Source organism: Halyomorpha halys, unplaced genomic scaffold (genome assembly GCF_000696795.3).
Source record: "Halyomorpha halys isolate HHAL.00 unplaced genomic scaffold, Hhal_1.1 Scaffold18.1, whole genome shotgun sequence".
NCBI classification, from domain to species: Eukaryota; Metazoa; Arthropoda; class Insecta; order Hemiptera; family Pentatomidae; genus Halyomorpha; species Halyomorpha halys.
In genome coordinates this window covers 1,542,482-1,556,613 of record NW_027114407.1, presented here as the reverse complement: position 1 = coordinate 1,556,613, position 14,132 = coordinate 1,542,482, and the positions used below count along the sequence as shown (strand labels likewise).

Genomic DNA, 14,132 nt, shown 5'->3' with positions numbered 1-14,132 from the left:
ACACTTTGGTGAAAAATAAAGTGTTGAGACAAAAATGGATACGAAATTTTGATTTATTTAATAAATAATTACCTTGTCTCAGGAATTTGAAATAATATAATTAAATTATAAATTTCTTTACCCCTACAGGCAGACTCTTGTCTTACATGACTCATTTTTTCGCTAACATATAATATATTTTATGAATTGATGAATTTTGTGGACGAATAAAAACCTATTAAAAAGAAAAACGAATATAAAAAGTTCCAACAAAGAAAAAAAATACATCTATATCATTCTTCACTAAAACGTCACTTACCTATATATGAAGATAATATTAAGAAAAGATATTTCGATCGTGCAATATTTCGAATTCGACAAAAACACACGATTTGAGGTCCTCGAATTGCAAATAACCACGTTTTGCAAAATGATTGCTTTGTAGACAGGCTAGGTCAAAACGAAAAGTCGTACGAAACTAAAATTACATATTCTAGGCGGGTACATTGTCTGAGTAATGACACAAATTTTTCAATAAAATCGACCGACTGAAAGTGCCACTCTAAAAGAATCGATTTTTCACATTATTACGATTTTATCAAAAACATAAAAAAGGCCACATTTCTTCATTAAATTAATTAGCTAATCAGTTAAAGTTTTAGGACTTTCCTTGTTAAGAATGGTAGAAACTATTTTTTTTAAATTACTTGAAAAAGTATCTCTTATGGGCTGGGTTTAATACATCGAGCTCTTGTAATATTGTTTTCCCCCTAAATACCATAAGAAACCTCCTCCCCCCTAGCCTAGTTACGGCTGTTTTATTAATATTTTTGATTTTCTAAATAAAAAATCAAAACTGTTCGGAAACACTAAATTTGTTTCACGCAATGCGTTATACGAGTCTTTATTGCGTTGTATGAGTATGAGATATACACAATTAATTATAAAATGGACTTACTGTACTGTTTTGGAGCGGAGAATGGTGGCTGGCAGGTCTTGCTTCCCTCTCCGGTGTCGCTGCAGACCAGGCCGGTGTCACAGTCAGAGTGTCTTCTGCAGAGCTCTCCCTGGCCCATGCCGTACGGGAACATGCAAGAGCCACCTCAACACAAAAACAAAATAATATATAGAATTTATAATAACCATTCTAAGATACAAATTTGACCCCCAATATACTAATTCGTTCCTTATTTCATCATATTGGTCGATATTTTCGACTGTTTGTCCATCTTCGAGAACATTATTTCATTTTTCTTTGTTAGTGCCTTTTTGATTGCTGTAAAATTGATTATTCTAATGTCTCTTAATCTCATTCCCTTAAAAAAATATATATTATTTTGTTGGTCTATTTACTATTTTTTTTAAATATTTATTTAATCCTTCTAGGCGTCTGAAAAGAAGATGGCCTCGAGATCTTCTCCTCTAGAAATGTTATTAAATTAATATTACCCACTGTGGGTAGATTCTCCACATGTTTTTATCATGTCACTATGTCACCTACAGCAAATTTACTTGTTGTGTATATGTGTATACAGTTGTAAATATCAATAAATAAATTATTTAAAAAAATATATATATTTATTTATTGCTATTTACAACTGTACATTATAATACATTTAGTAAATCTGATCGAAGTTAAATTGGAGTGTTACAGGCGTGTAGAGAAACTACCCATTGGTAGCACTCTAATGACATTTTTCATTAGCTGGTCTCGTGGCCATCTTCTTTTCAGGCGCCTCGGAGGATTGTCAGGAATGATGCAAGATGCAAGATTAGATGCAAGATTAGAAACTAGGGGGTTTGAGTGGTTAGAGAGTTTATAATGAAAGGAGTGATATCCGGTTCGGGCTAGATCGGTTACATAGGGAACATTAAGGTCTTTATGTATCATTTTATTTGTGACAAAGTAAGGAGCATTGAGGATTTTACGAAGGATTTTGGATTGTTAGGATTGAATACGAGAGGAATTCGTAGGTTTAGTGGAGCCCCAAAGCTCAACTCCATATGTCCAGATTGGCCTTATTACAGTCATGTAGATCAGTCTTTTGTAATGTGTTGGAAGTTGTCAAGTAATTGCTGTAATAGTCGAAATCTACGTGCAGTTTCCTGTCTTTTCAGTCTGGTGTGAGGATTCCAGTAACATCATTAAATGAAGCTGTAGGGCAGTCAGTAGGTTTACGACGAAGGGTAAAGGTAATTTGATGGGATTTGTTGGAATTATTTACTATTTTAAATAAATAAATCTTACGTTGTCATTGTCACCTGAAATTTTATTGGAAGTTGTTGGCGGTATAGTATTAATTGTAGGACGATGACGGCGGCCCGGACGCCAATCAAAAAAGGTACCAAAATACTATGTACTAGTATTTGTAACCAACCTTTCGACCCACTTCGCTTCTTCAGGACTAAATGAAAACAGTCTACACATTATCAAGTATGATAATACTAAGAATACACACAGAAAGTTGTACATAAAAAGAAACAAATTATTCCTTTCATCAGTGAGAAGCACTATGTCTGTATGTTAGCATATTGAAGTTAAATTAATGAAGGGGGTGGAGAACTAGTGCGAAACTTTGGTTATTTTGTTAGCCACCTGGACCATGTTCCTAGTCTAAATTTTTATTATTTTAATATTTAACCCTCTAATCTACAATAGGAATCAGAATAGTATAAAAACAATAAAGAATATTTTTTTATCGTTAATCAACGAAGTTGTAGCATTGGGAAATAAATGGAATCTTCAAAATCCATTTTATGCAAATGAGCTGTATCCTATTTGCTTGAAAATACACCAGCTTCTATTAACCGATCCAATTTAAATTAATTCAAAACTATTCCTTTTTCAACTGAGTCATAACTGGTAATGGATATTAGTCTTATTATGTATTCTCCATTATCCTTCATTATGTTTGATATATTTTTTTTTAACTTCAGAATTTTGATGACCTATAAAAGATAAAGTTTCCGCAATACCATTCCAAACATAATGTATACCTCATCTATAATGTGTTGAAAATAATTGACTTTATTGACCCTGCTTGCTTATGAAAAAAAAATAGCAAAGCGAAGTTATTCAAGTCATTGACGAATATTTAATTGAAGATGGTATTCACAATAATGTGAATATTGATTTTATTCAATGTCAGGCAACATTTATATTAAATAATGGATAACATTTTTCGCATAAAATTATCTAGTATTCGATGCCTCCAAATTATTCGTCATTCCCACATGACGATTAGTTTATTTCATCTGTCATATTTTATCGTTGATAATTATTTAAATAAAAAGTCATTAGACGGGTAATAAACTTCGAATAGAAAATCAAGAGATTATTATTTATTGTTGTAATAAAATGATGCGGCATTTATGAGTTATGTATGTATGAGGCACTTATGGGTCTGTATGACTGCGACGATTACCTTCTCTTGTTTTGACAACTTCTTTAAAAATGTAATGTAATAATGAAAATGTAATACGTTATTTTATTTAAATTCAATATCTTTAACTTTATCCAGGATTTCAACATTCTTGACAAAGAGAAGGCTCTGTTTGCGCTTATACAGTGGTCTATCTCAGACCATTGATCGTTTATTGAGCTTATTTTGGAGGCAGTATTCATCCCTCTTCTCTCAGTCCGCTGGTGCTCCTCGAGGTAGTATTTTCGATCCCATCTTGTACAGAGTCTATACAGCTGAAATACCAGCCAATCCTAACACTATCCTTACCACGCTGATGACACATGGGTGCTCGCAGTCAATAACAGCCCTTTAATTGCATCCCAAACTCTCCAAACCATATTGCAACCCTCGGAAAATGGTGCTGTAATTGGAGGATCAAAATAAATTCTAACAAATCCCATCAAATCACCTTTACTCTTCGTCGTAAGCCTACTGCCCTACGGTCTCCTTTAATAATGTTGCTCTTACCCCTGTAGAACAGGTCCGCCTGGACTACACCTGGACAAACGACTAACCTGGGGTTCTTACACTAGATTGAAAAAAACAGGAAACTGCACGTCATTTTCGACTATTACAGCAATTACTTGACAACTTCGATTACGTTACAAAAGACTGATTTACATGACAATGATAAGGCCTTCCTAGACATATGAAGTTGAGCTTTATATACTTCGTAAAACCCTCAATGCTTCTTACATTGTCACAAATAAAATCATACATAAAGACCTTAATGTTTCATATGTAACCAATCTAGTCCGAACCAGAACTCTCTAACCACCCAAACCCCCTAGTTTCTAACCTTCCTTCCTTCCTCTGTCATTTCTGACCATCCTCCGAGGCGCCTGAAAAGAAGATGGCTACGAGACCTGCTAATGTAAACACGTCATTATAGTGCTACCAATGGGTAGTTTCTCTACACGCCTGTATCACTCCATTATAAACTAAAATCAAATTTACTAAATGCATGTATATGAATGTACAGTTGTAAATTGCAATAAATAAATATTAAAAAAACAAAAATTGGAGCCGTAGTATTTGAAACTGTATACTTTTGGGAACGATTTGCCAACCACGTAATTCACGTTGTTAGGTTTATTTTTTTGGCATATTTAAAATATTATGACTCTTTAATTATTTATTTTGTAAAAATACACTTGAATAGACGATGTGGGCTGAGTGCAAACAGCCATAGCAGCGTTAGCATTTTATCAGAAAATCGTCCCAGTCACGAACGAAATATTCCATACTTTCCGCACGAAATATTGCCTTTGTAAATTTTAAATTCAATGCCTTTTTCCTCATAACTCATGTAATCCATGTAAATTTTTTTATTTTTACAGTTTATAATCTACATTATAATATAAGGTATTTTAAATATATCGTATGCGTTATAGTGGGACATGAAGAAGATAAACGTTTATTTCACAAGGTTAGGGTAAAATTAGAAAAAAAAAATTACTACAACGCGACATTTATTCCAAAGCCTTCTAAATGCATTGTTCGTCTTAAGTAAAGTTTTTACGCTTTTATAACCTATAGACATTTTTAAAAGCCAAACAAATTATTTTGCTCGTTTTTAAAGTACTGGTTTTAGTTCTTAAAACCTCTGCCGAGTGAGCTGTTTGTAATTAATTAGACTACAATAATATCTGTGATAATATGACTACAATTGAATAGGCGAGGTATTCTACTCGTACACCAGAAAGCCTCCATAGTGTATGTTCTATAGGATAGGTAGCTGAATAGGAGATGAACTGACAGGACGAGTTAGATGGATATTTTAACTGAAATTAATTGCCATAAAAGCGATATATATCTTTAGCTTTTTATATCCGAAGCTTTAATAGCCATATGGAAATGCAGAAGAAAGGTTTACGCATTTTGGGGACTATGGTAACTGGGAAGAACGAAATTTATGAAGAAATAAAAGCGGGAAATGCTTGTTATTTTTTAATGCGCTGAGCTTGCGCATTCTGTCTAGAAACTTTAAAGTTAAAATTTACAAAAATGTTATCCTTTCTACAGTTCTTTGAAGATAAAATATTAAAAGGCTACGCAAGGCCTAATTGCGGGAACTGCGCCAGGTAAATATAATTCAGGTGATAGCGTTGTGGCTATTTAGACGGTTTTGAAGGTTTTAGGGTTGAGTAATGAATGAATCCCTAAAAAAATCATAACTGGTAACGGTAAGATTCTGAGGCGTAGACTGAAACATATTTGGAAGAATTGCTTGATTTGTGTAAGCAGCGACATTTTATTATTATCATTAGCATATATTAGAATGGTAATTAGACACATAAAATATGGAAAAGACAGCTAATTTTCACAAATCGTTTTATAAAGATGTCCAAAATATTTTTCAAAAGGTTTCTACTTAGTTTTTACACACCCTCAGTGTCTTGTGCCATGTTTATTGTCCGAAACCTCTTAAAACATTAAAAATACGAGCTTATATGGTTGGTTTTGCCAATCCACTGTCCTACTCCATCAAGCTCCTAGTTTTATAAGCAATATTAACATCATACACATTATTATTAAACTATATATCGCTGGGTATAATGTAAAAGGTGGAAAACCTATTAATAGTGTCCAATACAGCTGGGTTATTTTAGGGGCTATTTCATTTCGATCAATAAACTTAGTGGCCCGTAGCTACTTGGAATTTAATTAAGTTAAAGTCAAACACAGTGAAATCACTTAATAACATATTTCAAGTAATATACTCAAGCAATATTATTAAGGAAAGCTTACAATATATTATGTTAAGGAAAGGCATTGAGTGAATGAACACTCGCGTTAGGTCACGCGACCTGTAGATCCTTTATCGCCATCTGGAAGTCAGTAATTGAACTAATACACAGAATTTTACCATTTTCCATTTTACTCAACTTCAATTACTTTATATTATTTGTTTTATACTTTTTTTTTTTTGTTAACCTTTGGACATAATTATCAATAATAATACAAAATTGTAAATACTAGAAGATAAATTTATTTTTACTTATTTACGGAAGTAACCGAAATCAAAAATATTATTTGTTAATCATTGCGGCAGCATCTGTTGAAAAGCCTGCTGACCAGAAACGAATAATAATAAGAATAATACTAAGTCGCACAAAGTGAAACAACAACAGAGCTGAGCACAAAATCAGATTTTTGTGTTAAAATAAAATTCAGAATGAGTGAGTTTACACCAGCACTAAGCAGAGGGAGAGAGAAGATGAAGGACAAGAAGAAAAACAAATAAGATCCTTAATACTTACAGTGGTCTTTAATCATCTTATTCATTTTAGCTATCGGTTTGTGTTCCAAATTAAAATTTTATTATCATTATTATTATCAACATAAATGTTAAGGTTAGCCCCGGTATTAATTTGTTTTCTACTGTATAATGAGGAATTAGAGCATAATTTTTATTAACTATGCTTAATTTATTTTGCCCCTTTATATATAATATCCACATTTATGAGCAATCTATTTGTTAATTCAAACAACATCTCTATATGCAAGGGTTATCAGAAATATAAAAAACAAGAAATTTTAATGTTTTATATTATATTATTATTTTCATTATAAAGCGTGGCGCAGCTTTATTAAACAATCTTGTTTATAGTAACATAATTGTTTCTTTCTCCAAACAAGGATTTTACATTGGCTGTTCTGAGGTAATACTGGATAAAAGGACTAAATGGGAAGGTAGGAGCCGAGCAAATTGGTGCGGTGGAAGTTGAATATTGGTCCAGAGGCTCAATTCTGCCTTCAAAATGAGCCTACCGTAGCCGTCACAGGATTAGGCGGGTCAGAGAAATTGTGGAGTTGCTGAATCTCACCATTCACTGGCGAATGATTTGGGGTCCTTTACCTGTTGTTTCGCAGTTTAAAAAAAAGAGTTGTCAAATACTTTAACTATTATTAAATAAACTTCAGCTTCAATCAAATTTATATCAACAACATTAATTTTGTATTATAAATAGATTAATGAGCAATGAGGGACAATCGACCAAACTACCAAAATATGAGAAATCGTGGAATACGCATATGTATGGCTAGATTATTTGGCTGGTACAAGTAGGCCTAAATTTGTGGCCGACCTGTCGATAGGCGATTTTTGAGCATAAATTAAAGGGCGTTTGGAGAAATGTTATGATTATGTTCAGTTAGTATTTTTTCAGAACTGCTAACAGATAAATATTTAGCTTCTTCGTGTTTTGATTAAGTAATGAATTTCCCCAACCTTCTAAATCTATATGAACAACTTTATTTAAGACTTTATTATTTTGAAATTCTATCAATTGGGTGTAAATACATTGTTTCAATTCTTGTCAGTCAACCTTAGTGGATTATTTTTTATTTAACTTGAAAAAATTTATGTTTTTTTAAAAACGTATGTCTGAGTTACAGTAACTAGTGTCTGATGAAAATTCTAGAATGAAAGTTGAATTTATAAAACATGATCTTATTTGTAACCATTTTTATGATCTTCCACCTTCTTTTCCGATATTTTTGATTCTATCCATTTCACTTCTATTTACTTTGTTCTAAATTCAAATCATCCTATGAAAAATCTTTTGCTGTCCAAGCTACCTCATTTAGGAATTCCTTACCTATATCCATCCGTAAAGCTTCTTCCTTAACCTCATTCAAACATCAGCTATATATCCGTCTCCTATACCAGAGGTTCCCAATCTTTTTCGGTTTGCGGCTCCCTAAATAATCGATTTTTTTCCGCGGCGCCCTTAATACATCAAATGGTTTTCAAAATTTTTGACTTTCTTGAAATATGGGAAACTTTTCTTTTTTAAAAGCGATTATCCAGTTAACAGCGAAATTAAAAACATATACTTACCATTTTCCTTGGGATAATATGAAATATCTGATTTCAACTGTTTCGGTAAAATCCATATTGAGACTGGACAACAACTATGTGCTTAGGTTAGTTGAAAAATAAATTAAACACGAATTTTAAATTCACAAACAATTTATTGAACGTCCATTGATGATTAACATTATTAAAATTATTAATAGGATAGATGATCTTGATGTTCACTACAAAACTTTTCAAATATCGGAATAAAATTGGATAAGGCGACCCTCATTTCTTGTTCAACGTTAATTTTCGAGCGATATTTACTTTTTATTACAGCGACCGCTGAAAACCCAGCTTCGCACAAATAGGATGTTGCAAATGGAATTAATATTCGTAGAGCTTTACCACTAAGCAGTGGATATTCCTCTTTTGCTGATATCCAAAAATCAGAAAGTTCTATGCTACCAAATTTTAACTTTAAAGTATCATCGCAAGACAAATCAATAAGAGATTCTTCTTCTAAAGAAGTAAGTTATGCTGGAGCCTTGTCTCTAAATGGGTTTTGAATCAATTTAAATTTATCATTATCTACTTCAAAGAATTTTTCCAACTTTTTTATAAGCTCTGCTAGGTGAGCTTTATTGTTTGTGGATTTTATATTGCAAGACAAATTAATTTCATTAGAGGTAACAAACTGGTGCAACAAGGGAAAACAATCACTAAAAAACTCTTCATTAATTTTTATTTTCCATATTTGTAATTTTTTTTAATAATTAAATATTTCGCGGCGCCCTTATGACGGCACCGCGGCGCCCCGGGGAGCCACGGCTCACACTTTGGGAATCACTGCCCTAGATTATCAAACTTCCGTGAACTTGTGGTGTAAGTTACTGCAGCCAGACAAAAGCTGCTAAAACTGTTCATAATTGTTATTCTTAGGGGACTAGTGTCCCAGAATAAACATTGATTTTCATCCAAAAAAAAACCTACAAGTGTTTGGTAAACAAAGACAGAAATAAACATCAGTGTTGTTGTAAAGGTCGGACTTGTGTCCGTAGCAAGTCTTAGATTATAAAAATTCATAGAAATTTCGTTTTATAATTTTTAATCAGATACTTGTTAATTTAATTACCCAACCATATAATGTCTTTAGAAGTGTATATTTCTGCTATGCTAATATCGAGACCAAAAGATTCCATTTGTTCAAAAGTGTCATCAGTCGTCGTTTTTAATTGTAAAGTCGTTTATTATGTAACGACAGAGAATTTCAATATTGACGACTGTATCAATGAGTTATTGAACTATCAACATTAGAGGCTGCCACCTGACAGAGGATGATGAAAGAGATTCCTGACCTTGAATGATTTTAAAAATGAAAACTGAAATTTAAAATAAATTATTTTATTAACAAAACATTTGGTAATAAACGATGAACTATTAACCGAACAACTGACTCATAAGTTAGTGATAGAAGAACTGTTGTTATCAAACGTTTGTCGCTACTACCCCCTCCCCCTTCTGTCAACTAACACATTCAAAATTTACAATTTTTTGCGTTACGGATCGTCCTCATTAAAGTATATTTTTCTAATTATTTGTTTAATTTTTATTTCATAATACAAGGTGGAATCTCAATAGATAGCTGAAGCACGAAGCGTACAGGTAGTGTTGGACTCCCACTCACTAAAACAATCTTGTTATGTAACAACGGAGGGAGCGCGGTGCCACTGTGGTAAGGCACGATGCTACCAACTCTAAGGACCCGAGTTCGAATCCGGGTCTGATCAGAAAATTGTTTTCTGTTACACTGTAGCCGTGAGTCAACCCGGAGTCTAGGAGCCCTCCCGGGGTCAACCCAGCCACATAAATTGGGTAACCTTAATTGGGTACTAATCTGGCCGTCCAGCGTGATTCTGACCAAATCACATCCTTGCACAACCGTCGGTCTAGTAACAGTTGTTTCTTACAAAGTACTGAACCCGTGACCCTTCATGGGTTGTATCGGCACAGATTTTAAATTTTTTTAATGTGACTAATGAGCTAACCTAACAAATTCTTCTTTCGAATAAAAGTCTCGATTCTGGGATATATTCTCAATTTAGTGTGTTAATCTCTCTTTTAGAGTTTTAGTTTAGTTGAATCTGTATTTTACATCCTTACCAAGGTTTTAACGCTTCTCTCTTATAAGTTGTCTTAATTGTTGCAGCGTTTCATCAACCAAGTGCTGCATTTTAGGTTTGGCGTGAATGAGTATTCCCATCATGTTTATAGGCGTATTTTTTGATTTCTTCGATGACAAGTTCGATTTTAAGGTCTCTATGCAGATTGTCATTTCATGTACTAGGGAGCATCAATTATTCTTCTTAGTTCTTTATTTTGAAAAGTTTGAATTATTTGGACATTACTTTTCTTTTTTTTTGTTTTAGAACTTCTTTGTATAACAAAAGTTTGTTCTCATCTGATAGTTTTAGTTTATTTAGTTTAACTCTAGCATTTTGTTCACTCATGTACCATTGATTTCTGTAGTTATTTTATTGTTTTTTTACATTACCTACTGCCAATATATCATCGACAAATGTCGCCACAGTTGTTTCTATTCTTTTGGCAGTGATGATTGATAAGGTGAAAGGTCCTTACTATTTTTAATATTAATTTACTTACTGGGTATCCCCTTCACTACGAAAAATGTAAATAGATCTGATATTTTATTAATATATGTAGGCCAGTCTGTTGGAAAGAAATTTAGCTTTAAATGCACATACTACGTTTCCTTTTCGGAGCCCGCCCTGCCTATAGTCACCTCTGGCCAGGGTTCTGCTTTTCGCCTTTTGCTGCGTCTCCAATTTTGCTTGACAATTCAGTTAGTTTCTCTTTCATATTCCTCTTCACCAGCTTGGTTCTCATTTTTAGTGTTACTCACAGATCCATACTCCGTCAGTTGCTCCTAATGTATAATATTCTTTCTCAACTGTTCATTTTCCTTTTGTTAATCTCTCTATCTGTCCATTTATCTGAAATATAACTTTTTACATTTTATGTAATCTATTCATCTGTCCAAATTTTCGTGTTTCTTTTCGAACTCTCTTGAGTGCCGCCCTCCCTAATAGAGAGTGGATTTTGCAGGAGTCTAAGTTTAATGATCCTTGACCATTTGATTTTGTCATCAAGTACAAGTCCTATGAACCAAATAAACGTACCATCAAAGCCAACTAAAAATTATAATAAATATTTAATTGAAGCAATTTTCTCATAGACATTTAAAAAGGGATACGTCCTAGATAACTTTCTGGCTACAATTAATAATTCCACCAAAAATAAAGACGCGAGCAGAGTCTAAGGTTTGGTTGGGTATTTCTATTTTTCCGTCGCAAGCGCTTGTGGCTACAGATGGACTTGTACAGACCATGAAGGCATGAAGGATGATTTACAATACCATGATGAATAAATATAAAAAACATTATATATTACTTAATTTAATAATATTTTCAATACTATACATACTTGCCCCGTCGACGACGATGCAGACATATCCAGAACAGCAGTGCTCGTTGGCAGTACACCTCTTACCGTAGCAGGGCCCTTCCATCTCCCCCTCCTGCAGTTCCTGGAGGGTCTCCATTGCTCCGGGGTTCTGGAACCAATAACTGCATTTACATACTTTCATCTTTTGAATGAATTGGCGTTTGTATTTCACAGAGGCCGGGAAAAGTAGTATAAATTAGAAAACATTACCTCCCACCCTGGTAAGAATTGGTTAGTTGATAGGATACTGTAGGATGCCCACTTGTATGTCAGAAAATAGTATAATTTCAAAAAAACACAAATTATTTCTTCCGTTTTCAGACTTATCTCTATATTATTTGCTTTTTATTCTGGAGAAAAAAAAAAAAAAATATTATGAGAATCAAATATTTCAACTCACATTTTTTGATTTAAACATCAAGGAACAAATGAATCAAAATCTTGTTTGGGTATAGCTCCTACTACTGTTTATAATAAAATGTTAAGAGATTGTCAAATTCCACTCATTAGTTTCGTTGCACTTACAAAAAAGTATTGATACGCCTATATTCCAAAATGGAATATCCGGAAGACAGTTATGAAATTTGTTTTTCTCTTTTGATACTTTATTGATAGATATTACAATCTGCCACACAGTTGTGGGCAATAGGTAATAGTGATGAATGATCACATTCATACTAAAATAAAATAAAATAAGAATAAAAATAAATAAATAAATGAAAAAAACACCTAAAAATAATCTTTTTTTTTTCCTACGCCACAGGAAGTGGGCTATTACGCCATTTTCCCTCTCGCAGCCCAATACAATTTTATTCGTCCTCTTAGTTGGTCATAAAAATAAATAAAATCAGTTAAGAAATAGTATTATTATTATTTTAAATTCCAAATAGTACTTTCCCTTAAGCTTTTGCGTAATATTTTCATCGTCTTGGCTAATTGATTCTGCCGAAAGCTGAAGATCAATATATAAATGGAAGTTTTTTGAATTCCATCTACGCGTAGGCAACCGTATTTTTGCTGACACAAGATTGTTTCACAAACGATGGTCTGTTTTTCTTTCATATGATCTACTTTGCCTACGGCTAATCGAACTGCAGTGCCTTGAACAGTTATATTTACTCACCATGCTCACATTTTTATGTGGCCGAAATTCGACAGTCAAAAAATTCCCGGACCACATTAATTTTACGTATGCTATCCTATCTCAAGTTGATATAGGTAAATGATATTGCCATCTTTATTATTTGCGTACTTGGCTTTGGATATTGACACATAACTAAGAAAACAAAATATGTTATATTATGAATAATTGGACATGGGACATTAATGAAAAGATATAAAACGTCCCAACTCAATGAGGACTTAACAATTTTCAAAATTAAGAGATTTCCTAACTGCAAAACGATATAAATTTTTGTGAATGTGTGAAAATTCTTAACAATCGCTCCTTCAACTAACACTATGACGATTATCTAAAAGATGGTAAAAGGTATGTGATGATCAATTTTTTTTTTTTATGGATATTTACAACTGTACATTAACTGTAAATTTGAAATAATGTCATAATGGTATGATACAGGCATATAGAGAAACTACCCATTAGTAGCACTAAAAACATTTTTACAATAGTCTTGAGGCGATCAAATTTTAGTTTTAGCATTAGAAGTTGAGCCCAATCTCCTAGTTACTTATTAAAAAATATCCAAAATAAACAGAAATGAAAATGTTTTCCCTGTCTCATTAAAAGGGAGCTTTTCCAGAAAAAGATAAGTGGCTTTGAAAAAATAAGATAAAAATAATTATATACCCAATAGAAATGGTGAGGATCTATAACATACTTGAGAATTTATTGTTATTATTGTTATGACCTCTTCATGGTCCAATATTATTAGTGACATATCAATTTAGTCCATATATATAAGCCTGAGGGACATATTTAAGAATAATATTGACACATAGATGAGAGCTGGATAAATTGGGACATCGGGATTAGTGGAACAGCGATGTGTTTGTTTAATAGAAGATGAGATAGGTAGCGAAGGGAGTGCCCAGGATCAAAACTAGGGAGGAGGCAAGCTAGTTGTGACATTCTAGCACGGAAAAGGAGAGTGAAACCAAAATTTTTAGAACATTATATATAATTGTCGCGGTGCTAAAGATTAAAATTTAAAATGTAGGGAGATGAATCGGAAATTTATCTTCGGTTGCCCCAATCTCATTCCCGACTAAAAGAGTTTTACAAAGATGAGCTGTCAGGAGAATACAGCTTTCTTTCTAGACGATGAACTGATATGTAAATTTCAAGGAAAGTTTCGAGAGCATATTATATTTGATGGGTATGGCCATGAAATGACCATTAG

The 14,132-nt window shown here is 33.0% G+C and overlaps 1 protein-coding gene across 1 annotated transcript in view; it reads right to left on the bottom strand.

Annotated features, from left to right (window-relative positions):
- spab (space blanket) overlaps positions 1 to 14,132 on the bottom strand; it is a 61,540-nt gene that overhangs the window by 14,855 nt on the left and 32,553 nt on the right. The window contains exons 5-6 of the mRNA XM_014420270.3: positions 11,752 to 11,881; positions 938 to 1,081 (exon numbers count right to left, since the gene is read on the bottom strand). Of these exons, the coding sequence (XP_014275756.1) occupies positions 938 to 1,081; positions 11,752 to 11,881 (274 nt within the window). The remainder of the gene's footprint in view (positions 1 to 937; positions 1,082 to 11,751; positions 11,882 to 14,132) is intronic.